The sequence below is a fragment of the Chionomys nivalis genome, chromosome 2 (assembly GCF_950005125.1).
Source record: "Chionomys nivalis chromosome 2, mChiNiv1.1, whole genome shotgun sequence".
NCBI lineage: Eukaryota > Metazoa > Chordata > Mammalia > Rodentia > Cricetidae > Chionomys > Chionomys nivalis.
In genome coordinates this window covers 136,020,520-136,046,860 of record NC_080087.1, presented here as the reverse complement: position 1 = coordinate 136,046,860, position 26,341 = coordinate 136,020,520, and the positions used below count along the sequence as shown (strand labels likewise).

Sequence of the window (26,341 nt, the reverse complement as noted above, 5' to 3'; positions counted from 1 at the left end):
GTGTCTTGGCAGAATTATTTATGTATTCACTACTTCTTTCTAACATGGTTCTAAGCATTGATGGTACTATTCAGTTACTTACCTACCTAAGGCTTTGAATAGTGTCGAACCTTTAATAAGTTTGGTGCCTGAAATACTTTTAATTATAAACTGCTTTTTCCAAATATACCTAAGTTTTGTTAAGTGTAAATTTTTCCATCATTGAAATGAGGTTGATTAAAAACATAAGTGTTGGTTAAGATCCCAGATGATAATTTGACAGAAGTTTTCTAGTGATTTGTCTAAGTAATAAATGCAATCTCCAGAGTAAGGACACTGCTCCAGTTCTTGCTGCCTTACAAGTAAGTAAGTCCATAGTCCTCACTGCCTGTGTCAGTTCCATGGGAAAACCTCAACTGAAGCATTTTCAAAGGATGTTCTCAAGAAAAAGATTTCTCTATAAATAAAAGGGTCCACAACTGAGCACTGACAGATGATGAATAACTTTTATTATAGTGTGATGATAAATAGTAAGGTGATTTGCAGTCTGTAACTAAACATATGCCACTTGATATGGCAGTCCCAGTACATAATTGTACTTCCAAGTCATTGCAGGGGTGGAGGAGGGGGATCCTTTTTGGCATTAGTTTTTACCCAGTTGTACTCTATACAAAATAAAAAGATCAAGGGCTAGAGAAATGGTTCGACAGTTAACAGCACTTAGAGAACCTGGGTTTGGTTTGCAATCCCACATGCTGGTTCACAACATTCTTAAGTTATAGTTCTAGCTCACATACTCAAAAAGGCTCTCCTCTCCTCTCTCTCTCTCTCTCTCTCTCTCTCTCTCTCTCTCTCTCTCTCTCTCTCTCTCTCTCTCTCTCTCTCATACACACACACACACAATTTTGTGGGGGTGGGAGTGGTTTCAAGACAAAATTTTTCTTCTGTGTAGCCCTGACTGGCCTGGAACTCTCATCAGTAGACCAGGCTGGCCTCGAACTCAATGAGATCCACCTGCCTCTGCCTCCTGAGTGCTGGGATTAAAGGTGTGCACCACCACTGCCCGTCTTACAAATATATTTTTACACATTTATTGTATATGTGTACACAGGCAGAGGATAACTTGTGTGAATTGGTTCTTTCTACCCACCTGAGTTCCAGGGATTTGAACTCCGATTATCAGGGCTCTTGGCAAACACCTTTATTCTTCAGCCCTTAATCACTCCCTAATTAGTAATATTTAATGGCTTGTAAAGAAGCAAAACAGTCTGAACTGTAGTTAATTCTCCTACAACATTTAATGTATCCTGACACAACAAGCTTTAAAACCAGGTTCTTTGAAGAATTTACTTTTATTATGCATGTATGCCACACATGTTCAGGTGCCTTTGGAGGCCAGAAGAGGACATTGGATCCTTTGGAGCTGGAGTTATAGGTGGTTTTGAGTTGCCCGACGTGGGTGCTGGGAACTGAACTCTGGTCCTCTGGAAGAGCAGAAAGCATTCTTAACAGCTGAGTCATCTCTCCAGCCCTATAAAACCAGGTTCTTAGTGGTATTCATCCAAAACACTCAAAATCCTTGTGTTTAAATGGAATCTATTTAATTTTTTTTTAATTAATGATTGGGCTTGATGACAAAATATGCAACTACAAAAACAAATTTACTCTATCCGACCACTGTCCTGAGCTGCTACAATAGTTTATGACAAGTGAGAACTCAGAGACTTAATCCAGCAGTAGAACAAAAATCATCATCAGTAGTACTGAATGAATACATCTCTTTCTCATATATGTGTATATATGTGTGTGTGTGTGTGTATGTATGTATGTGTGTACAGCTTTGCACAATCAGGGAGCAAGGCACATGATGAAATGAGTGTACATTTATGCAGAAGAAAATAATAAAGGCTGAAAGAAATCCACAACTTCATCTTTACCAAATTGTGCATAATCTTCTGAATAATGACCTCTTTCTGGTACATTTGTTATCGTCATGCCTTTAAAAAGTATACTATTGTATCTATTATGACAAAATTCTCACAGCTAGACGTCAGAGTGAGCCTGGACTCCATTCTTGGGAGAAAAAAAAAAAAAACAGGGAAAGGAGACAACAACCCAGTGAAGAGAGCAAACAGTATTTTTACAACACTTAGCACAAACTAATCATATTTTACGTTATTTATCTCTGCTCTGGAGGAAGAGTTCACTAAGTGGCTGATATTAAAACTAAGCAAAGTCATTTCAAACATTCCAATTAATGCTTATTTTCTAGGGGGGACTATTTACAAATACAGGAAAAACTAGGAGGTGGGATATGAAAACCAGCATTTTTGGTATTAAATTGTAACAAATTTAATGAATGGATAGTTTCTAAAAATGTATTCCCTGTTTCCCTTGTCTTCCTAAGAAGTTGATGCTTTAACAATCACTTGCTTGAAATTCATAGCTTATGAACAACAAGCTCCCAAATTTGGCCAGCTCTTAAATAGAACTTTGTTGACTTGAGCCACTTCTCTATCTTTGGTAGAAAACAGACTCCATTTAGGTGGATGAAAACTCCTGTAATACAAGACAGTCATCCCCCTCCATTTCTGCCAAAAGTTCAGAAATACTTACCTGTCCCCTCTTTCATTAGCACCTCAAAGTTTACTTGGTTGTTTTTGTTGTTTTTACATGCTTTCCTCTAAAGAGTTCAAGGCACTGGGGATTATAGCAGACAGCTGTCTAGGATGGTTAACTTCAGAGTAAACCAGAGCCCCCCTGCCCTCCAACACATTATATGTTGCTTCATTAAGCAATTCTATACTTAAATTTTAGTTGTCTTTTACACTTGTAGTTTTGATGGTAGAGTATTAAAGGGTAACATGTTTTCACTAGGTTTTCAAAGGACCATCTTGAAAGATGGTGGGATCCCCCCACCTTGCATTTCCCTTTGGGTCAACTTTGAGAGAGGTCACATATAACAGATAATAAAAAGTTAAAATTAAAAAATTAACGGTTCAATTTGAAAGGGACTTTTTTTTTTTTTAAAAGAAAGCCATCTTCATGTATAAACAAAAATAATTACCCCAGTTTTATCGAAAGCCATCACACAATCATACAGGGCATTGTTTTAATTGTTCTAAGCTGGGGTAAAATCTGGAATTGCATCGGTTATATTGCTAGTTTTGGTGATAAGGGAAAATGCTTTGAATGGGTTTATTTGCTTAAACACTGCCCTTGTGTTTGTAACATAAAACTGCTCTATTTGAGTAGCAAAGGTGACATGTTCTGTGGAAGTCTGAGGAACCGGTTCACACTGCTGCCCAGCTCCTGAACCCTGGATTCTGTTGATCCAGACCTTAGAGTTGTTACCCTATTAGAATTACTGTGACCTCTCAATTCTAATTTATCAAAGTACAATACAGGGAGGAGACCCAAAACAGTTCTCAGCCCATTGCAAGATATACCATCAGTGGGTAAGAGCACCTTGATTTTGGACGACTTAAGAAAAAGCAAAAACAGAAACCCATTGTTATCTCTCTTCATTGTCTAATGAAAATAGATCTTTTTGATAATCTTTAAGATCCAGCCATCTTTCTTATGTTAAAAAAGTTTAGACATTGGAAAAAAAAGTGTTATACAGTTAAGTAGATGTCTGAAACAGACCTTCTTTCCTCCAGATGAGAATTACAGTGACTAAAAGATGAGAGAACGCATATTAAAATCTTTTGGGACTAAATTCCAAGCAGGGGAGACTTAATATACAGTGTACTCATGCCGGCACCTATGGATCACCGTTAGGTCATTTTATTGAGAATAGGTTTGGCTGCTTCAGAGTTGGTGCCCAAACTTTAAGTACTAAGAGACTTGAAATTACTATATAATAAAAATTGAGGATGTCACCAAACCAATTCTGAAAAGCACCTGTCTGCCCTCAGGAGCAAAGATCCTTCACTCTGTTCACTGTTAGTGTCCAGGCAGCCTCCACAGGCCCTGCACTGCCTGAAAAAGCCGTGCGAGCTGGAGCTGCTGCGCTACGGGCAGTGGAAGAAGGCACAGAACTAGTGTTGGCTGGCAGTAGGTCTTGTCCATGGACACACCAGAGAAAAAGAAAGAAAACTACATGTCATCACTAAGCAGTGAGAAATAAAATAGGAATGTGGCACTTTGGTTTATTGTTTTGTTTTTAATTAACAGCTGTTTCTGTCTCTGGAGAGCTATAGGGACTGCATGCTGTCACAAGATGAGTTAGAACAGACGGTGCCTCAGGAAGGGCGTGGAGTTCCCATGAGTCCACATTGACAAAATGAAGGTTGTTGATTTTGGGTTCAATCTAGATTGGAGGTACATATTTTTGCGCTCAAGGAAATCTTAAGTTGCCTAACTAGCTTAATTTAAAAAGAAAACAGAAACACCCTAGAGATAAACCCCAGGGATCTGCACTCTTGGTTTTCTGTAGATTGAATGGAGAACTGCAGGTCGATGAGTACGAGGAAGTACTTCAGTGGCTTGGCATCTGTATTCAGATTAAATACATTTGTTGTGCACGTTGAAACTAACTGCAGTTATGTTAAAGATCATTTCATAATCATAAGAATTGTAAGCACATAAATACTTGGTGAGCAATTTCAAAGATCAAAAAAAAAATCTAAGTAGGGTTTTTTAAAAAGTACAATGACTTTTAGTCTTTTTCCCCTAACTGCATGGCTATCTGAAGAGTGGCTAGAGATGTGTGGGAGTTGCCACTTACACATCTTTATGGTGCAGTTCCTTACTGGAAATTAGGGTAGTGAAACTTGCCACAGTGTGAAGACTATCTTCTCCAATTATTCTATCTTCTTTATCCAGATTCATTAGCGTTACTTTCTGCTTGAGGGACAGGACCAAAAGATTTCTGCATTTGGCACTGGTTATCTTTACAGCAGGCACAGATTCTTTACAAGATGTGCTCATTTGTAAGAAGTGGGTTGGACAGCTTTTATTCTCTTGCTTAAAAATAACTAGGATTCAGAGAAACCCAGTCTCGAAAAACCAAAAATAAATAAATAAATAAATAACTAGGATTGCATTTCTTTCCCATCAGCCTATCACTCTAAGTTGGTAAGTACACGCTTTTCTCATGTACCAAAAGTGCAGAGAACACTGTGAACATAGTAGAGCCGTCAGTACGTGCTTGCTTTAAGTGGACTATGGCACTGCTCCATCGGAACACCTGGCCACCTGTAAAAGCCCTACACTCAAGCTAAACAGAAAAGATCTTAGCAGCTCTAGTAGCTATGGATGAAATTGTGAAAACTCGTTTTGATCATGATAGTCCTATCCCAAATGGATTCTTTGCATTAAAACACGATGAATGATACTGTCTTGTCTTCTTTATCTCTCGTGGAGAACAACTTGTAAAGAAGGCATTGCAGAAGTTGACTTTGTTTTTAATAATGTACTACACTGGGCACAGGGAGTATATTTCATATTTCTACTATCCACAAATTCAAATGTCTGTAATGTACACACTATATGCGAAGGTAAATAAATGACCCAAAGACATTATTGGGGCAGTACATTACAGTGTGTGCTGAACATTCTACAAAAAAGCAAGACTCCTGAAACCAAACTGATGAAGGTTTGCAATTACTGAAAGTAGTTAGGATTATAGCATTAGATATTTCTTGTGTTTTAGGCAAAAAGCTTACCTGTGAAGACATCTCAAGATGTGGCTGGGCTCATGGCAGAACTATTGCAACTAGAACGCCATGACTTTCCTATGTACAACCACAGTGTCTTCAGCATTTCCCCTTGCTGGGCCATTTACCCGTTCTGTCTATGGAAGGCTTTCCTGAATTAAAGTGCCCCTTTATATGTAGAATTTAAGTGTCAGTTAAGCAGTTCTAAATTCAGCCAACTGGGTAAAACAAAAAAGCCCTACTGATATAGCAAACATTCTCGTGACATCCTCAAACTGAGAAACTGTCCATCTATTTCTTCTGTAACACATGCACGGTGGCACATGAACAGACAGTTACAAAATACCTTCTAGATTTTGGTCCAATCCATATGATAAACAAATTATAAGTGACAACATAGCTCCTCCTATGTCTCCTTCCGCTCAAAATATACAAAACCCTCTTTTCTGATTAGGAGGCAAAAGAAATAAATAGAATCAGTTCTCTCCATATATACACATTCACAGATGTATACATACGTATATACACACAATCAACACACATACAGCTGGACACTACCTGAATAACATATCAGGAGGCTCTGAACACCTGGATTCACAGATGATCAGGTAAACTGATTGTAGAACTGATTATAGATATTAAGTCTTGTGGCTACCAGTCTCTTGAGAGCTTAGTATTCTGGTCTCTTTTAGGGGGAGCAGGAGGGGGTCCTCTTCGCAATGTTGCATAGCCTGAAATATGACTGCCTCCAAAGCCAGCCTTCTGCTGGTCAGACAGCAGTTCTGGTGGTGGTGGGGGTAGTGCCATGTCGTCCATGGTGGCTGTGGGTTCTGCTCTGGACATTCGTGAAGAGGAGAGGGAGCCATGCCGCGTGATAGACTTGCGCTGCAGTGTCCTGTTAAGATCAGCTAGGAATCCAGGCTGGACACTAAGGCTGGATTTGGGAGAGGTGGGCACTTGTGGCACAACTGTGGTCATCGCTGGTTGCTCAGAGATGTCAGCTTGAGTGAGGCGGGTGCTATCATTTCGTTTGGGCCGGGTGGGCGGGGCCTTCTTCACAGATGTTTTAGACCATAGCTGTGGTTGAGGATTAACAACTGCCACTTTGGGGGAGGTGCTTCCCGAGAATATGGCTGGAATCTCAATAGGGGGCAGAGGAAGCTCTATTTCAGGTGGAGGGGGTGGAAAGTCAGAATCGGATGGAGGAGATGGAAATTCCACTACGGAGTCCTTTCCACGCCCACTCAGAACAGAAGGCGTTGTTGACACACTCCCTTGCTGGTGGATTCCAGGGAGATTGACTCCAGAAAGGTGTAGTTTCCCAGGTTTGGGAGGCGCTGCAGGAGGAGGTGGGGTCTCCTTGTGGGGAGATCCCGATTCTGCTGGCGGTGCAAACTTGCTGACTAGACTGTCTACCGAGGGTCGCTTGGGCTCAGGGTGCTCGGCAGACTTAATGCTGGAGTTGCGCTGTGGGGTTGGGGGCGGTTTCTTTCCCCCAGGGCTGGACATCTTACTTGGCTTTTTGCCTGGAGATCCACCTTTGTCAGGGATTGGTGAAGCCACGGGTGGCTCTGGGGGTGGGGGTGGGGGTGGGGGTGGGGCTGGGCTTGGAGGAAGTGGAGGAGGAAACACCAGGCTGCTTTCTGGAGGGGGAGGAGGGAAATCTGGAGAAGGGACAGGGATTGAGCTGGGCTGCCACTTGGGCTTTGCTTTCACGGCAGGAGGGGACTGTGGGGTGACACTTGCTGGGAGGGGTTTTGGGGGCTGTGAGTCCACAGGCGGAGGAGTGGGGGAAGGTGGAAACTGACTGGCTATCTGCTTCACTACTGAGGGCATGGGGGACAGTGGAGAGGGGGGTGGCTTCACCCCAAAGCTCTGCTGCTTGGGTAGTGTTGGTGGTGGACATGGAGCAGGCTGAACAGGGGGAGAGGGTGGAATGTGAGAAATGGGGAAAGCTGGCTGTTTCTTTGCTGGGGGCACTGGAGGTGCAGGGGTGAGTGGTACAGCCTGTGCCACTACTGACGGTACAGTTTTGGTGCTGGCTGAAAGAGGAATGGTCACCAGGGGTTTAGGGGGTGCTTGAGGAGGGACAGCTGCAGGGATGGGAGGAGCTGGTGGGGGTGTGGGAGGTGCCACTTGATGAACTTGATTAGTCTTCAGTGGAGGGGGCTGGGAGAACTGTGGCAGGGATAGGGCACATGGCACTGGCTTTAACTGGGCCATGGCTGAACCAGGGGTTGGGGGTGGTGGAGGAGGAGGGGGTGGAGGAATAACTCCATTGGGGGGCACCACAATTTGAGCCTTGAGGGACTGTGAAGCTAAAGGCGGAGGTTGCATCGCTGGGGGTGGCGGAGACTTAAACAGGGACCCTGAATGCTGAGCTGCATTTTGTAGCCTGGTGATTGTGCTGTACTTGACAAACATGGTGGCTGATGAGCCTGCAGAAGGTGCAGACTGGCTAGGGAGAGGAGGAGGTGGTGGTGGAGGTGGTGGAGGCGGAGGAGGAGGAGGTGGTGGTGGAGGAGGAGGCAGAGGGGGTGAAGGTTGTGAGGCAGTATAAGGGGTGATGATCTTAGTTTGAGGGGACAGAGGGGGCATAAGTGAAGTGTAGGACCGATTCATAGATTCCATTCTGGCCTAAAAGGAAGTATAAAAGGGAAGTGGGAGGGAGAAAAACACAACAAAACAGTTACAGAGGTAAGCTTTGACTCTATCAAACTAAAAAGCAAGGGATCTAGGGCATGCATGAGGAGGATGCAGCAGCTGGTAATTATAAAGACAGACAATGCCAGGAAGGTTAAAATCTGATTCTCTAGGTAACAAGGATGCAGAAAATTTGTTTTACCCTGCAATATTCTTTTAACATCTATACTGACTAATAGTCTACGAACAAGCTCCCGTTGTAAAGTCATTTGGGTAACAGGACAGGTGATTTCTGACCTTGGCAATGGGACTTTCACAAACCCTGCCCTAGGTCCTCCTGGGTCAAGAGTTCACCTTCAGTCCATGACTGCATCCACGTCACTCGGATGCCGTCCTAGGGTAAGCTGACACACGAGTGTGAGAATGCTCAGCAGCTGTGCACAGTCACACAGGAATGAAAGAACTCGACACACTAGTGTTGCATCCAACATGCACAGAAGTCCAGCAGTACGAGTAAGGGGAGCATTCTTTGTGTTTGCTTTACTAGGAAGTACATAAAGAAATGTGCTGTAAACATTACAGCAAAAGATAAAACATCACACAGAAAAAGCCAGATGAAAATAAGAAGAAACTCTGTAGAACTAAAAGAAGTCATCAAGTAGGAGCTAGGGTTTGCCAGTAAGCTGCCAACCACGCCGTCTGGGTGGTATCAGTATTGCCGAAATGACTACATTCGGTTGCTCGCTGCCTGAACCAACCATGTATAAATAAATCTCTGGCTCAAGGACTTCTGAAATAAGGAAATGAAGGAATTTTGATTTAGTAACTTTGGGAACGCCTTTTGGGCTCTTATTTCTGTGAACTCTTTTCAATCACAAATGATATCTGATTGAGACGGAAGGTACTTAGAACTAAAGTGTTCATTGACAGAGCTGAATTCTAATGCCTATCAGGACGTTCACATGGTTCTCTAAAAATTGTACATGAAAAGCATTAGTTTGTAAGATTTGGTTATAGGCGTCACCCAGGTTAATGTATTTCAGAGAACAGCCCTGACCTTAACTTGACCCTGTCTTGGCTGCTTCAGGCCTGCTGACCTTAGCTGTGCGGGCCTTCTCATGTGGCACCTGAGACCGAGGTAACAGAAGAAACACACAGGATCAAGACTCAAACTGACACTGTTGCATAGCAGGGTTGAATCGCTTTCGGAAACTACAGACAGACTTTGTTTCCTAATCACAGAGTCTCTGTTTTCCTTGATTTCACATGTGACAAGTAGGTAGCTTTATAACCTGGAGTTTGGTGCATGCTAGACCAGTGCTCTACCACTGAGCTACAGCCCCCGCCAAGGCAGAGATTTTTTTACTTACACAGGGAAAATTACACAGAATATTGTTTCTAGTATGTGCTTAGAGTATTATGTTCACCTAAACTGGTTCACAAGGAACTAGGACTGTTGACACGGTCCTACTTAGAAGGCGGGGACAGGAGGATTACACAATGCAGGACAGCTAGGAAAACATAAAAAAAGACTGGGACATAGGTCTGTGACAGAGTGTTTGCCTAGCATGTGCAAGGTCCTAGGTTGAATATCTAGTACTTGAGGGAAAAGGTTCTAGGATTGAAGAATTATTAAAATTTTCTAATAAGGGAATTTTAACAGTGTTTAAAGAATTTAGGTCATTAAAACCAATTATTAACTACTCATTTTCATACCTCCCACCCCCACGCCAGTTAATCAACCACATATAAAAATTAGGTAATGAATCTGTTTTGAGGACAAATTTAAATGTTCCTTTTGATTCTCATTTGTGGATGTGTTTGTATTTGTGACTCAGACCAAAAGAACCATAAGAAAACAAAACAACAAAATGATGACTGTAAAAATCAGGAGTCCGGCCAGGGTGCCCCTGGATCCTCGATGATGGTATACCCTTTCTGCTTGAAGTGGTGACTACAGCCAGAACATATCCTTCCTACAGGAATTCTGAGACTCTCTGATGGAGGACTACTTAGCTAAGAAAACCTCTAAGGTCGCTCTCAAATCTTAAGAAGTTTGTGTGTGCAGTAGATAGGGTTAATACAAAACCTCACGCTAGGCCAAGTGCAGAGAATAAGTGAGTGTGCAGTGGTCAGCTCCAAGGGACATCTGCACATCACACGACCTCTCCCCAAGGTGCAGGGACCATTGTGCAAGAGGGAGAAGGAACATTTTAACTTGGAGAGGACCCAAGTGGATAGTGTCTTCAGGGCGACAGAACTATTGATCTAATAAGCTCAGCTGTGGTTGCCTGCACAAAAGCAGGTCAGCATTGTAGCGGAGAGTGGGAAGGAGTTCATGAGCCCCCACCCCTAACTGGGGAGCAGTTGACAGCTGACGGCTTCTGTTTTCTGTGACAGTATGGCTTCTGGTGGAATGACCTATATTCCAGTGGCTAGTCAGCTATGTATATATCAGCAGGACAAACTGGACTAAGTGAATTGTTGAAAGGAAAAAAAAAAAGGACATGAACTCGGGATGTGAGGTGGCTCTGGGGGGGAGTGGGGATTATTCTTAAAATACTTTGTATTTATGTCTGAAATTTTCCTAATTTATATATATATATATATAATATATATAACATATATAATGTTCTTTTATATATTATATAAACCACATATAATATATAAGAAAAATTCTTTTATATATATTACATATAAAATATATATAAAAGAAAAAACTCAACATTATAGCCTGTAATAATGTTACTGAATATTAATTATCCAAGGCTCAGAAATCCGAAATTTTAAGAGTGAATTTAGCCTTCTGCATAAAACATAGTTTGAGAAAATTTGTTGGGGTCTATAGACCTCAAGAATGAAAGATAAGGACTGAATCTGAATTATTAAAAACGATTAAGAATTGTAAGCAACTTCTCTGGGACTTTAGGGCAATGGCACTACATGGTGTTGTTCCAGTGAACTGGTAATGCTGAACAGGGGAGGGGTTGCTGTAACTGAAAAATGTAAGCCGCTGGTTAAACTGCATAAATAACGGCCACTAAAAAATCAAGATCTTCGACAGCTCTAAATGGTTTTCCCTATTATAGTATCAGTTGACCCTCTAAGAAGGAAGACTGACTGATAAGGAATACAAACTAAACCAGTGGATGACCACAGACTTTTATGTGTAAATTAAAACTAGTGTATTACCTTGTTGGACTCTTCCAACTGAGTGCCACGCTTCCAGGCTTCCGAGAACATGGAGCTCACAGTGCTTTGGGAACGGATGTGTCCTGTGGGTAGGGTGTCAGAGACTCCACTGTCAGACTGATTAGAATGATTTGACTGAGACTCTGTTTAAAATATTAAAAACATTTCATCAGTTATCATTTGATCATATGGATATACACATTTTAAATGTTATGGGTAAACACTACAAAGAATGGCAAATCAGCTCATCTTACTCTAAACTCAGCAAATATATTCTAGTAGAAAAATCTTATCTTATGATTAGTTTTTGATTAATTTGACTCTAACTTTTTTAATAGTTCACCATGAAAAACTGACACAAGTCAGTAGGACCCCCAAAAACCTGTCTTGGATAAAAATTTACTCTGAAAAAGTTTTTTTTAAAAAAAAAGAAGAAGAAGAAAGAAAGAAAGAAAGAAAGAAAGAAAGAAAGAAAGAAAGAAAGAATTGCTGAGTCATTAATTACATCTACATTATCTTAAGAATCAGGCTTTTTCAGCCATTCCCAAGCAGCTTATACATTCATACTCTTCCTTAGCAATCAACAGTATTGGTGAGTCCTCCAATTGAGATTAAAGATTTTCCCCAGGGATTCAGGTATGGCACCACTGAGCAGCAGTCATGCACAGCCTGCTTCCAGGCCAGGTGACAGTGGGGAGGGACAAGGGCTGGGGCTGATGTAGGGGCTGGAAGAACTGGAAAGATGACTTCCCATTACCTTATGTGATGTCTGGCAAGTAGTGGAGACTCAAAGCTCTTCCCAGACAATCACTTTGTGAAGAATGGAAGCTATTAAAATAACCCAGTAGCCTAAGCCCCAACTTCTTCAGAGTGAAGACCATTCTTAAGGAACATGATGAAAAGCTATGACTATGACACTAGGCACATTCACTATCCCTATTTGACAAGAGCCTGTAAGACTGGAGTACATGAATCTTTGTGCTCAACATTAATCATTCTGATTTTATGTTTTGCCCTAGAAAGTCTAACATTTCAGTGAAGTGTAAGGATGGCACTAGTGAAGAAAAGGCATCTACTCCATGAGGGTGTGTGCAAGTACTGGAACTAAGTGCCTGAAAAACAGAAAATGCCTTTCCTCAACCCCTGACCTTCTCTGAATCCTACTTGCCGCATGGCTTTTTAGCCTTGTCTTTCTAGTCCAACTTCTCAGCATTTTTCCACTTTAATGATTTAGATTTTTATACATTATTTTCATATTAAAATAGAGTAAGTCTGAGTTCTTACCGATTCAGCATCTAATCTGTCCCATTATTCTGTTTATTATTCTGTTTCATTGCCATAGCTATGAAAAAACACTGATTTACTAATAACTATATGTCACATTTCATATATCCATACTCTGGTCCAGGATACCACAATATAGTTGGCCATCTTGACTCCTCTGAAAGTTGCTCCATTTTGGTCAAATCTCATTACACTGTATCAAGGGACTAAACACTGCTTGTCTACTTTCTCCACTGTGAAGTTTCTGCTTTCTCAACCCTACTCCTTTTTAAGGTCAATCACTATGTGTAGCTCTTCAAGAGGGCAACGTGTGCACAGAAATCATTTAGAAATATTTTGTGAGGCTGGAGCGTGTACTGTTATTGCAGAGGACTTGGATTCTGCCCCTGCACCCACATTAGGAAGCTCACAGCTACTGGTAACTCTAGTTACAGGGGCCCAATGCCCTCTTGTGGCCTCCACGAGCACCTACATGTACATGGTACACACAACATTTGTAGACACACACAAAGAGTTGGTGGGACATGAAAGAGCTGGGGGAAAGGACATTTTAACTAAAATGTACTTAAAGTCTTTAAAAATATTTTGTATGGAAATTATGTTATCATGGATTCAAAGTGATATATCTTCTAATTTGGTTATAATTTTATACCATTGTATATTTCTTTTGCTCAAAGTGTTAGACACTGAAACTTTCTCCAGTTGGCATCTATGTCCTATGATAATCCTTCATCCTATTTTTAAGTCCTTCTGCTTGAGGCTTATCTCGTCTGTTCTCTACCACAGCTCTAGAACCAGCCATCTGCCCAAAAGCTCTAGTTCCTTTTGGTGACTGGGCTGTGGGCAGTCTCATTATTACTGGGGTGTCCCTTCTTCTAGACCCCTTCAATGGACAGAACCAGAAAATACGTACTTACATGTATACATTACATTTTCACAGGTTAGTGTTTTTTGTGTGTGTGTACCACAATTCCAAATATTTTTTTTTATTATTTAGAGATAATGTCAAGTCATGTAATTTTAAATCATTAAACAATGATTCAGGGAAGATTTTGAAAGAAGCATTTTACGGAAGATGTGAGTACAGATATGGGAAGTTGTAATTCTGAACTAGCTGGAAGTATTTTCCCTGCACGGCAATGTCAGGGATGTAGTATCCTGATGGCGTATGAGTACTTCTCCAAGTGGCTTCTATATCATGTCTTATTAGTTAGTATGTATGAGTTTTAAAATAAACTTCATAAACTATTACAGTGCATTAGAAGTGCATTTCAAATACTTGCACTTTTAACAATTTTGTGGAGAAATAAGAAAAAAATTACCTATGGATTAGAAATTATGTATGGCTGTTGTTTTTAAGAAAAAAGCTGAAATTTCACTCTTGATACTAGTAGTAAAATAGTGCTGTGTGGCACTTTTGAACTACCTGGGATGCTGGAAGAACTGGACCCAGATTTAATGCTGGAGCTGGATAAAGAAGTCCAATCATAAGCAGACTCTGTCCTCTTCAAGGCTTCTTGGTAATTTGTGTAGAGCTGCTTCCCATACTAAACAAAAGAGGACAAATAGTGACATTAAACTCTGAACTGGTACGTGGAAGAATGTGGGAAGGGAGAGAAGCATCTGTACACTACTTTAGTTTCTACTAATACCTACAGTACTATAAATAGTCCTAAATTCTACAGAGTTACATTCAAACTCATTTTCCTCAGTTGTAAGGACAGCAGGAAGAGACAATTTTATTGGTGTTTATAATAGAAATAAAAGTTTTATCACTCCAAGAGACCTAGGGCTAGATTCTTAGCACTATTCAGGGACACTGTTCCAAATCTACTTGATAAATAACCATAACTTAATTTAAAACTTTTTATTTGGGGGTTGGCGAGATGTGCTTAGGCTAAACTTGACAACATAATAATCATATAATGCGAGAGACCTGCCTCCCGGCTGCACCACCAGCCCCGCCACCCACTAGACTCTGTCCCTCCAAGACACACTCCACCACACAACCCCATGCACCTGAACACCTTCCAAGGCCAGCCCTCCCCTGCAACCCCAGCAGACTAAACAGGCACAGACACAACCCACAGCAGTTGGAAGAACAGATAAGTAAACAAACGCCAGTGTAGGAATACATCCAGCAATCGAAAGAGCCGCATGACAGGCAGAACCTAGTGATCCTATAACAGCAAGACCTGAGCATTCTGATGCAGCTGAAACACACACAAAAAAAAAGACCTCAAAAAAAAAAAACTTTATGAAGATGAATTCCCTCAAAGAAATCAAGGAAAAGACAAACAAAAAATTGGAAGAAATCAATAAATTCTTTTTAAAAAGCAAAGAAAGCCAAGGAAAAGAAACAGGCAAAGGAATGGTTCAAGACTTGAAAACTGAAATAGAGACAATAAACAAAACACAAATGAAGGGAATTCTGGAAACGGGAAATCTGGGGAAGTGAACAGGAATTACGGATGCAAGCATCACCAACAGAATAAAAGAGATATAAGAGACAATCTCAAGCGCTGAAGATACAATACAGGAAATAGATTCATCAGTCAAAGAAAATGTTAAATCCAATAAATTCCTAACGCAAAACATCCAGGAAAGCTGAGACACCATGAAGACCAAACCAAGAGAATAATAATTAGGATAGAAGGAGAATACCAGCTCAAAGACACAGAAAACATTCAACAAAACTTTCCAACCTAAAGGAGGACATGCCTATAAAAGTAGAAGAAACTTACAGAACACCAAATAGACTGGACCAAACCAAACCAAAACAACAACAACAAAAGTCCCCTTGTAATATAATAAAACACTACAAAATAAAAAAAGAATATTAAGAGCTGCAAAGGACCCAGGCCGAGTTATGGCATATCTAGCAATCAGAATTACACCTGACTTCTCAGTGGAGATGCTAAATGCCAGAAGGTCCTGGACAGACATTGTGCAGACACTAAGGGATCACAGATGCCAGCCCAGACTACTACACCCAGCAAAACTTCCAACCATCATAGACAGAAAAAACAAGATATTTCATGATAAAACCAGACTTAAACAATACCTATCCACAAATTCAGCTCTACAGAAAACATCAGGAGGAAGACTCCAGCACAAGAAAGCTAGCTCTTTTGCATCCACAAAAATACAGCAGCAGGTAATCTCACACCACCAAAACCCAAAGAAAGGAAACACACATACTATCACCACTACCATCTCCAAAACAACAAGAAAATAACAGGAATTAATAATCACTGGTCATTATCATCTTTTACTATCAATGGATTCAATTTGCCAATAAAAAGACACAAGCTAACAGAATGGATACAAAAACAGGATCCATCCTTCTGCATAAAAGAAATACCTCAACGTCAAAGACAGACATTACCTCAGAGTAAAGAGTTGGGAAAAAGATTTTTCCAATCAAATGTGACTAAGAAGCAAACTGGTGTAGTTATCCTAATATCTAACAAAAAATAGATCAAACTAAAATCATTCAAAAGAGATAGAAGACATTTCATATTTGCCACAGGAAAAAAAAATCTATCGAGGAAATTTCAATTTTGAACATCTATGTCCCAAATACAAGGGCACTCACATTGTAAAAGAAGCATTATTAAAGCTTAAATCGCATATCAAACCCCACATACTAATAGTAGGAGACTTCAACACCCCACACCCCCCAATGGTCAGGTCAATCAGACAGAAACCTAACAGAGAAATAAGAGAACTAACATGTCATGACTCAAAGGGCTTAACAGATATTTATAGAATATTCCACCCAAACACAAAAGAATATACCTTCTTCACATCACCTCACAGAACCTTCTCAAAAATTGACCACATACTCAATAACAAAGCAAACCTCAGTAGCTACAAAAAAAAAAAAATGGAATAACCCCCTGTATCTTATCAGATCACCATGGCAAGAGTTCAACAACAACAACAAACTAGAGAAAGCCTACAAACTCATGGAAACTAAACAGCGCTCAAATGAATCATCTCTGGATCAAGGAAGAAATAAGAATATTAAAGATTTCCTAGAATTTAATGAAAATTATTCCACAACATTCCCAAACTTACAGAACACTATGAAAGCAGTCCTAAGAAGAAATTTCATAGCACTAAGTGCCTACATCAAGAATTTGGAGAAGGCTCTCTGCTCCTCCCTGTTCTAGAGACAGCCGCTTCTTTCCGTGCAGTGCCAGCCTCATTCCAGAGACACGATGGTGAAGGTCGGAGTGAACGGATTTGGCCGCATTGGACGCCTGGTTACCAGGGCTGCCTTCACTTCTGGCAAAGTGGAGGTTGTTGCCATCAATGACCCTTTCATCGACCTCAACTACATGGTCTACATGTTCCAGTATGACTCCACCCATGGCAAGTTCAAAGGCACAGTTAAGGCTGAGAATGGGAAGCTTGTCATCAACGGGAAGGCCATCACCATCTTCCAGGAACGAGATCCCGCCAACATCAAATGGGGGGATGCTGGCGCCGAGTATGTTGTGGAGTCGACTGGTGTCTTCACCACCATGGAGAAGGCTGGGGCCCACTTGAAGGGTGGGGCCAAAAGGGTTATCATCTCCGCCCCTTCTGCCGATGCCCCCATGTTTGTGATGGGTGTGAACCATGACAAGTATGACAATTCCCTCAAGATTGTCAGCAACGCTTCCTGCACCACCAACTGCTTAGCCCCCTTGGCCAAGGTCATCCAAGGTCATGACAACTTTGGCATCGTGGAAGGACTCATGACCACAGTCCATGCCATCACGGCCACCCAGAAGACTGTGGATGGCCCCTCTGGGAAGCTGTGGCGAGACGGCCGTGGCGCTGCCCAGAACATCATCCCTGCGTCCACTGGCGCTGCCAAGGCTGTGGGCAAAGTCATCCCAGAGCTGAACGGGAAGCTCACGGGCATGGCCTTCCGTGTTCCTACCCCCAATGTGTCCGTCGTCGATCTGACATGCCGCCCGGAGAAAGCTGCCAAGTATGACGACATCAAGAAGGTGGTGAAGCAGGCATCCGAGGGCCCACTAAAGGGCATCCTGGGCTACACTGAGGACCAGGTTGTCTCCTGTGACTTTAACAGTGACTCCCACTCTTCCACCTTCGATGCTGGGGCTGGCATTGCTCTCAATGACAACTTTGTAAAGCTCATTTCCTGGTACGACAATGAATTTGGCTACAGCAACAGAGTGGTGGACCTCATGGCCTACATGGCCTCCAAGGAGTAAGAAGCCCACCCTGGACCACCCATCCCAACAAGGACACAGCAAGAGAGAGGCCCTCGGCTGCTGAGCAGTCCCTGTCCTAACTCAACCCTTGACACTGAGCATCTCCCTCAGTTTCCATCCCAGACCCCCAGAATAGCAGGAGGGGCTTAGGGAGCCCTACTCTCTTGAATACCATCAATAAAGTTCATTGCACCCCTAAAAAAAAAAGAATTTGGAGAAATCTCACACTAGCAACTTGAAAGCACCCCTGAAAGCTCCAGAACAAAAAGAAGCAAATTCACACAGGAGTAGATGGCAGGAAATAAAATAAAAACTATGGGCTGAAATCAATAAATCAGAAACAGAATACCAAATAAAAAAAAAATCAGTGACACAGAGTTGGTTCTTTGAAAAAAAAATCAAGATAGACAAACCCTTATAAAAATTAAAAGACAGAGAGAGAATATCCAAATTAATAAAATCAGACATAACAACAGACACTGAGGAAATCCAAAGAATCTTTAGGTCATACTTCAAAAACCTCTACTCTACAAAATTGGAAAATCTAAAAGAAATGGACAATTTTCTTGACCAGATAAACAATTTAAATAAACCTACAACCTCTAAGGAAATAGAAATAGTCATTAAAAGCATCCCACCCCCCCACCCCCTCAAAAAAGGGCCAGGGCGATATGGTTTCAGTGCAGAATTCCACCAAAATTTCAAAGAGCAAATACCAACATGCCTCCAGTTGTTCCAAGACTATAGAAACAGAAAGAACATTGCCAAGTTCTTTTTACAAGGTTACAGTTACTCTAATACCCAAACTATACAAAGATACAACAAAGAAAGAAAACTACAGATCATTTTTCCTCATGAACATTGATGCAAGAATACTCAATAAAATACTGTCAAATTGAATCCAAGAACACATCAGAAAAATCATCCAAGTAGGCTTTATCCCAGAGATGCAGGGTAGGCTTTATCCCAGAGATGCAGGGTAGGCTTTATCCCAGAGATGCAGGGATGGTTCAACATATGAAAATCTGTCAGTGTCACCATTACAAATAAACAAAAAAGACAAACCATATTAGATGCTGAAAATTACTTTCATAAAATCCAACATCCCTTCATGATAAAGGTCTGGAGAGAAAAGGAATACAAGGAACATACTTAAACATAAAAGGCAATATACAGCAAGCCAATGGCCAACATCAAATTAAATGGAGAGAAACTCAAAGCAATTCCACTAAATTCAGGAACAAGACAAGGCTGTCCACTCTCTCCATATCTATCCAATACAGTACTCAAAGTTCTAGCTAGAGTAATTAGGCAACAAAGGAAGAAGCCAAACTCTCACTATTTGCAGATGATATGACAGTATACATAGATGACCCCAAAAATTTACCAGGGAACAGCTGATAAAAACTTCACTAATGTGGCTGGACACAAGATTAACCCACAAAAGTCAGTAGCCCTCCTATATACAAATGGTAAGTGGGCCGAGAAAGAAATCAGAGAAATAATACCCTTTACAATTGCCACAAATATAAAAATATGCTGTGGTAACTCTAACCAAACAAGTGAAAGACCTGTATGACAAAAGTTTAGGTCTTTGAAGAAAGAAGTTGAAGAAGGTATTAGAAAACAGAAAGATCTCCCATACTCATGGGTCAGTCGGATTTACATAGTAAAAATGGCAATCTTACCAAAAGCAATCTACAGATTTAATGTAATCCCCATCAAAATCCCAACTAAATTCTTTGCAGATCTTGAAAGAGCAATACTCAGCTTCATATGGAAAAAAACAAAAAATCCAGGAGAGCTTAAACAGTTCTAATAATAAATAATAAAGAAACTTCCAGAGGTATTACCATCCCTGAATTCAAGCTCTACTATAGAGCTAAAAAAATAATGCATGGTATTGGCATAAAAACAGACATGTGGATCAATGGAATCGAAGACCCTGGCACAAATCCACATACTTATGAACATCTCATTTTTGATAACCCAAAATTATACTATAGGAAAAAGAAAGGATCTTCAACAAATGGTGTTGGCATAACTGGATGTTTGCATGTAGAAGATGTGGGGGAAGGAGGTGGGAGGTGACAACATGGGGGAATATGTTGTTCAAGTTGGGGGAAGGAGGGAGAGGTAGGGAGAGTAATCAAAGAGATATCTTGAGGGCTGGAGAGATGGCTTAGTGGTTAAGAGCATTGCCTGCTCTTCCAAAGGTCCTGAGTTCAATTACTGGCAACCACATGGTGGCTCACAACCATCTGTAATGGGGTCTGGTGCCCTCTTCTGGCCTGCAGACAGCCTGCAGACAGACTATTGTACACATAATAAATAAATCTTAAAAAAGATATCTTGATAGAGGGGGCCATTTTGGAATTAGGGAGAAACCTGGTGCCAGGGAAAATCCCAGGAATCCACAAGGATGACCCCAGCTAAGACGCCTATTGGGAAAGAGTGCCTAAACTGGCCTTCTTCTGTAATCAGATTGATGGCTTCAACTTAACTGTTACCACAGGCTAATTATCAACAGAGAGCCTTCAGATTCAGAGATCCACAGCCAAGCCCTGGGCTGAGCTCTGGGCGGAGGGACTGTGCCAGCAAGGAAGGGAGGTTTCAAGATCATGATGGGGAAACCTACAGAGACAACTGATATGAACTAATGGGAATTCAGGGACTGTGGATTGATAGGTAGGGAGCCTGTATAAGGACCTAGGCCCTCTGCACATGGGGGACAGTTGTGTAGCTTGGTCTTCTGTGGTCCCCATAGCAGTGGGGTCAGGACATGTCCCTTGCTCATGAGTTGGCTTTTTAGAACCTATGCTGCATGCAGGGAAGCCTTGCCAACCTTGACGCAGTGGGGAAAAGCTAAGTCCTGCCTCAATATGATTATGCCTTGTTGACTTCCCTGGGTGGAGGAGTGGATGTGGGGGTATAGATGGGAGGTGGGGGAGGGAACAGAAGAGATGAAGGAGGAGAAATCGTGTTTGGTATGTAAAATAAAATTTAAAAATTTAGTAAAAAAAAATCATAATGCATGCTCCAAAGTAGAAAGAAGTCACTTTGATACCACAGACATCAACATATTTCGCAACCTCCATGGAAAATAAGGCGTCTAAAACATGAACTTAGGAAACTAGACACTGACGAGCACGAACAACGAGAGCCACCATCAACAACCAGAGCCACCATCAACAACCAGAGCCACCATCAACAACCAGAGCCACCATCAACAACCAGAGCCACCATCAACAACCAGAGCCATCATCAACAACCAGAGCCACCATCAACAACCAGAGCCACCATCAACAACCAGACCCGCCATCAACAACCAGAGCCATCATCAACAACCAGAGCCATCATCAACAACCAGAGCCACCATCAACAACCAGAGCCACCATCAACAACCAGAGCCACCATCAACAACCAGAGCCATCATCAACAACCAGAGCCATCATCAACAACCAGAGCCACCATCAACAACCAGAGCCACCATCAACAACCAGACCCGCCATCAACAACCAGAGCCATCATCAACAACCAGAGCCATCATCAACAACCAGAGCCACTATCAACCCAAATTACCTAATTAGCCATTTCACTATTCCAGCCTCAAATGGAAAGGAACTGTACCTTTGCGATTCGGATCCCATTGACCCACTGGTGCAGAGTCCTCACATCGTCACAGCAGAGGTACTTGATATACTGAGACTTCTTCTGGATCTGTGGGTGCTACCAAAGGAAAGCAGAACCCACTAAATCTAGAGAACTGACACTTACCTAAGTCACGGTCTTAAGAAATGGCAAACCAGTGCAGACTTTTTCTTGTTTGTGTTTCAAGACAGGGTTTCTCTGTGTACTTCCGACTGTCCTGGAACTCACTCTGTAGACCAGGCTGGCTGCACAAACTCAGAGATCCACCTGCCTCTGCCTTCCAAGTGCTGGGATTAAAGGCATGCACCACCATGCCCAGCTCGGTACATACTTCTTATTTAATCATAAAGTGGAATAAAACAGCCCATACTTATATTTTTTAAAATAAAGTATATATCATGTTAAATTTTATGTCAAGTTGTCACCATAACCATCCCACTTGGGAAGTTCATAAGTATTCCCTTTTACATATCTATGAAAAACTCTATCAAGATTAAGTCAGCAGAATTCTCAGTATGTAAGACTGAAAATGGAAAAGAAATGTTTATCCAGGAAATCATGGTTTAGAAGTTCCAAAGGAGAAGGTCCTTCCCTGTGGGTCAACAACTACACCAGGCACATAAGGAATATATATGGCACTCTTAGGACAGAAGTCCATGGTCACACCTGACTGGTGGAACAATATTTTGTAGCTTCTTTCTTTACAAACTGCAGCATGCACTCTTTGGTGGGATAAGAGGATAGTGTTGAAGTTTACTCTTTCCCTGCAATATTTTCTTTATTAGAAATTAAAATGAGAGTAAAAAAAAATTAAGATAAAAGAACACAACTGTCCCCAAATGCCTCTTAATAGTTAAGATAGGAAAAATATCTTTATGGAACCTGTAAGAAAATTCTTCTAGGGGCTGGAGAGATGGCTCAGAGGTTAAGAGCACTGACTGCTCTTCCAGAGGTCCTGAGTTCAATTCACAGCAACCACATGGTGGCTCACAACCATCTGTAATGAGATCTGGTGCCCTCTTCTGGCCTACAGGCATACATGGAGACTGAACACTGTGTACATAATAAATAAATCTTAAAAAAATTCCTCTATACACTCACAAAACAAGAATGTTGAGGCAAGTAATATCTCAGTGTTACAAACCTCATGTTGATATAATGGTCTTTGGGTTTCCCCAGTGACCTTGGACTTAACAAGCCACTGGCTGAAGTTACCCTATCAACCTCTTAAGAATTACTGGTTACTGTATGATGACACACATTTGTAACCTCAGCAATCTGAAGGCCAAGGCAGAGGAGCCCAGGTTTGAAGCTAGACTGGGCTACACAGGAAGGCTGTCTCAAGAAGAAGAGGAAGAAGAAGAAGAAGAAGAAGAAGAAGAAGAAGAAGAAGAAGAAGAGGAAGAGGAAGAGGAAGAGGAAGAGGAAGAGGAAGAGGAAGAGGAAGAGGAAGGAGAAGGAGAAGGAGGAGGAGGAAGAGGAGGAGGAGGAAGAAGAAGGAGGAGGAAGAAGAAGGAGGAGGAAGAAGAAGGAGGAGGAGGAAGAGGAGGAGGAGGAGGAGGAGGAGGAGGAGGAGGAGGAGGAAGAAGAAGAAGAAGAAGAAGAAGAAGAAGAAGAAGAAGAAGAAGAAGAAGAAGAAGAAGAAGAAGAAGAAGAAGAAGAAACCTAAGACAAATTAAAAAGCAAAAACAAACTAAGCTGCTTCTGTAACTAACTTCAATGATGCATTCATGTTGTCTAAGAAAGTTTATTCAATACAGGACTGCTATTATATTACATCCATTTTACCAAAGAAATCAGAATTCCACCCCAAATTCTAAGCAAATGGTACTCCCTAAACCCAACTAAGGCTTCTCACAGAAAAAAAGTATGATACAAACATGCAGACCTAAGTAGTACTGAGAGTCCTGAAGATGGAGTCACTGAGTATTACTTAATTCTCTCAGTAACTTTTCTTGAATCTTTGTAGGCAGCTGTGGGAATTCCTTCAGTCAATACCCTTCAAGGTCACATGATATAGATATAACCCTAACCTCACATGATATATATATGCAGATGTAAAAGCATGCACGGCCCTTTTTGGCTGTTGGGTTCGGTCCCAGTTCTGCACCCACGCAGAGGACGGCTGAGTACCACCTTTTTTTTGTGAGTCTACCCCTAAATAATAAATAAACCTCCATTCTGGGCTAATGTGAGACTATTTTATTATAAGCTGCAACAGTAGGCTATCTTTATAAATGTTAATTTATATTGCTGAAAATACTAAAAAGTGCCCACTCTCCTCTAGTATACGGCCACAGTTAGTATGAGAAACTTAAAGCCTGACTGATGGGGAAAACTCCCTAATAAAAGCATAGACAACAGACTAGGATGGCTATAATTTGGGGGGAAGGTATAGACAGACCCCGTTATTCCTCAACCAGATGAAAACAGGGGAATTCTGAACTTGGGAACAGTGCCCTCTTAAGGTTTTACTAATAAAGTTGAGGAAAACCACAAAAAATAAATGTCTGACGGTAAAACTCTTTTTCCACGACAGGGTCTGGCTCCAATCCTGATGCTCCTGAGTGCTGGGATCACTGGTATGAGCTACTAGGTCACACTCTACTTTTACCTTGTTCTCCCTTGGTGCTAGGATGGAGCAAAAAAAAAAAAAACCCAAAACCTTAATACTTAACTGCTGAGCTACCCCTAGTCCTCTTATCTTTTTACAAAGATACAGAACCTACTTGAAGATCCAAATGTCAAGTAGCCTCTATCTAATGCTGATCACAATTGCTGAGCTGTACCTTTAATGCCAGACAACAGTCTGTGGGTGCTTTGTACTTGCTCCGATAGTCCTGTCCATAGTACACATTAACATGATCCAGCTGAAGAAAGCACACCAGTTCCCGAGATACCTTAAAAACAAAACAAAACAAAACAAACAAAGATTAATTTAATAATGCAAATAAGCAAGTATCATACCAGGTGAGAGTTTTCAGGGGAATCAAACCTTTATTAGGTAGAAAGTATTATAAGATTGTAAACGTTTACAATATAACCAAAAAGACAGAGTACTTTTCTTGTAATATGTAATTCCTAATGAATATTGGTTTAGAGATGTTGGTGCTTTAAACATGCTATATACAGTATCCACATCACATAACTAACAGCTATAGTTAACAGGTACAGGTAATAGCAGCACTCTTAGGAAAGAATAAGAATCTATCAATAGCTGAATGGCTATAATGCCAGCCTCAAATACAGAGATTCTCAACTGGGAATCACCTCAGCAGGCAGAGGCGATGCTTACACTCATAGTTTTTAGGACTAGGATGATACTGTAAATGCTTAGACTAGCTGTGAACCCAAATAAGCACAACTGGTAGCGTATACCTCAGCAAAACCACATTACTCAAGATTGAAGCTAACATAATCCTAGAAAGCCATTCTCCCTAGATGAAATATACACACAACTCTAGCAAGACCTTCCTTACACCTTCCAAATAATAAAACTATGTTTAGCTGAAATGGTGATGCATACCTGTAACCCCAGCACCTAGGAAGTGGAAGGGGGAAGTCAAGAGGACCAAGAGTTCAGTGTCATCCTAATCTCCATAGTAATTCTGAGGCCAGCCTGAGCTACATGAAGATCTTCCCGTTACAACAACAAATCCCAACACGGAAAAGATAGTAGAGAATTGAGATAAACCCAAATAAAGGGCAGAGAAGTGAACAGTTTTTAGCTTTCTCTCCTTTACAACAGGTAAATACACAAAATTATCTTCTGTGTGTCTTACACAGGTACAATGGTATTCTTACTATGGAGTCATAGCAGCTAGTACAATGTAGGAAGCACAGAAGTGACATACCTTTGCTTTTCCTTTAGGGACATAGTAGATGCCAGATGCTCGCAAGAGAAAGTAACGCTTCTTCCAGGACTTCTTGCCATCGTCTTTTAACCAAAGGACTCCTTCAATTTCTGGGACAGTTACAGAACTTCCACAAAAACATTCCTTTAAAAAAGAAAATCATTTGGAAAGATTTATGATCTTTATATTTTCAGAAAATGAATTAGCTACTCCTGTGAAATGCTAACACTAAGTAAACCAAAACAGTTTTGTATTAAAGCCACACCAGTTTTCTGAAAGAACTTTCTATTCTAAACACAGTTGGAAAGTACTTTAGAATTACTGTGGCAATCTAAAGTGTTTATTAATAAATATGTGTCGTGGGGCTGAGAAATAGCTCAGTGGGTAGAGTGTTTGCTGGCAAGCATGAATACCTCAGTTTGAATCCCACCGCCTATATAAAAAGCTGAATATGGCTGCACGTGCTTGCTGGGTAGCCAACTTAGTTCAGAGGGGCTAAGGTAGAGTGAGAGAAGATACCTGGCATTCTCCTCTAGATAGGAGTGTGTAATCCTGCATGCCCATGTACATACACAACACACACACCATAGCACACAAGATGTCTGACTCTACAGTGCTGAGATTAAAGGTGTGTGCCACCACTGCCCAGTGGTAAATATTCTTAATTATAGTCATAACAGAGGCAGGTGGATCTTTGTGAGTTTGAGGCCAGTCTGGTCTACAGAGTAGGTTCCAAGATAGCCAGGGCTATGCAGAGAAATACTGTCTCAAAAAACAAACACCAACCAAACAAAAAAGAATATTTTCCTATGAACTCAACTGAGTTGCATATAATACTACT

General features: G+C 41.2%; 1 protein-coding gene across 8 annotated transcripts in view; it reads right to left on the bottom strand.

The window, feature by feature from the left end:
• Positions 1-478: 478 nt before the first annotated feature.
• The window catches only part of Raph1 (Ras association (RalGDS/AF-6) and pleckstrin homology domains 1), a 98,190-nt gene continuing 72,327 nt past the window's right edge, over positions 479-26,341 (bottom strand). For 3 of the 8 annotated variants that reach the window (XM_057754684.1, XM_057754711.1, XM_057754694.1), the window contains 6 exons: positions 25,501-25,644; positions 24,436-24,546; positions 21,626-21,724; positions 14,188-14,308; positions 11,478-11,620; positions 1,369-8,279 (listed from right to left, as the gene is read on the bottom strand). In XM_057754684.1, coding sequence (XP_057610667.1) covers positions 6,294-8,279; positions 11,478-11,620; positions 14,188-14,308; positions 21,626-21,724; positions 24,436-24,546; positions 25,501-25,644 — 2,604 coding nt within the window. In that variant the 3' untranslated portion in view covers positions 1,369-6,293. Of the gene's footprint in view, positions 8,280-9,342; positions 9,413-11,477; positions 11,621-14,187; positions 14,309-21,625; positions 21,725-24,435; positions 24,547-25,500; positions 25,645-26,341 lie in introns of all 8 variants that reach the window. The other 5 variants (XR_009055980.1, XR_009055981.1, XM_057754740.1 and 2 more) reach the window with 5 other exon arrangements.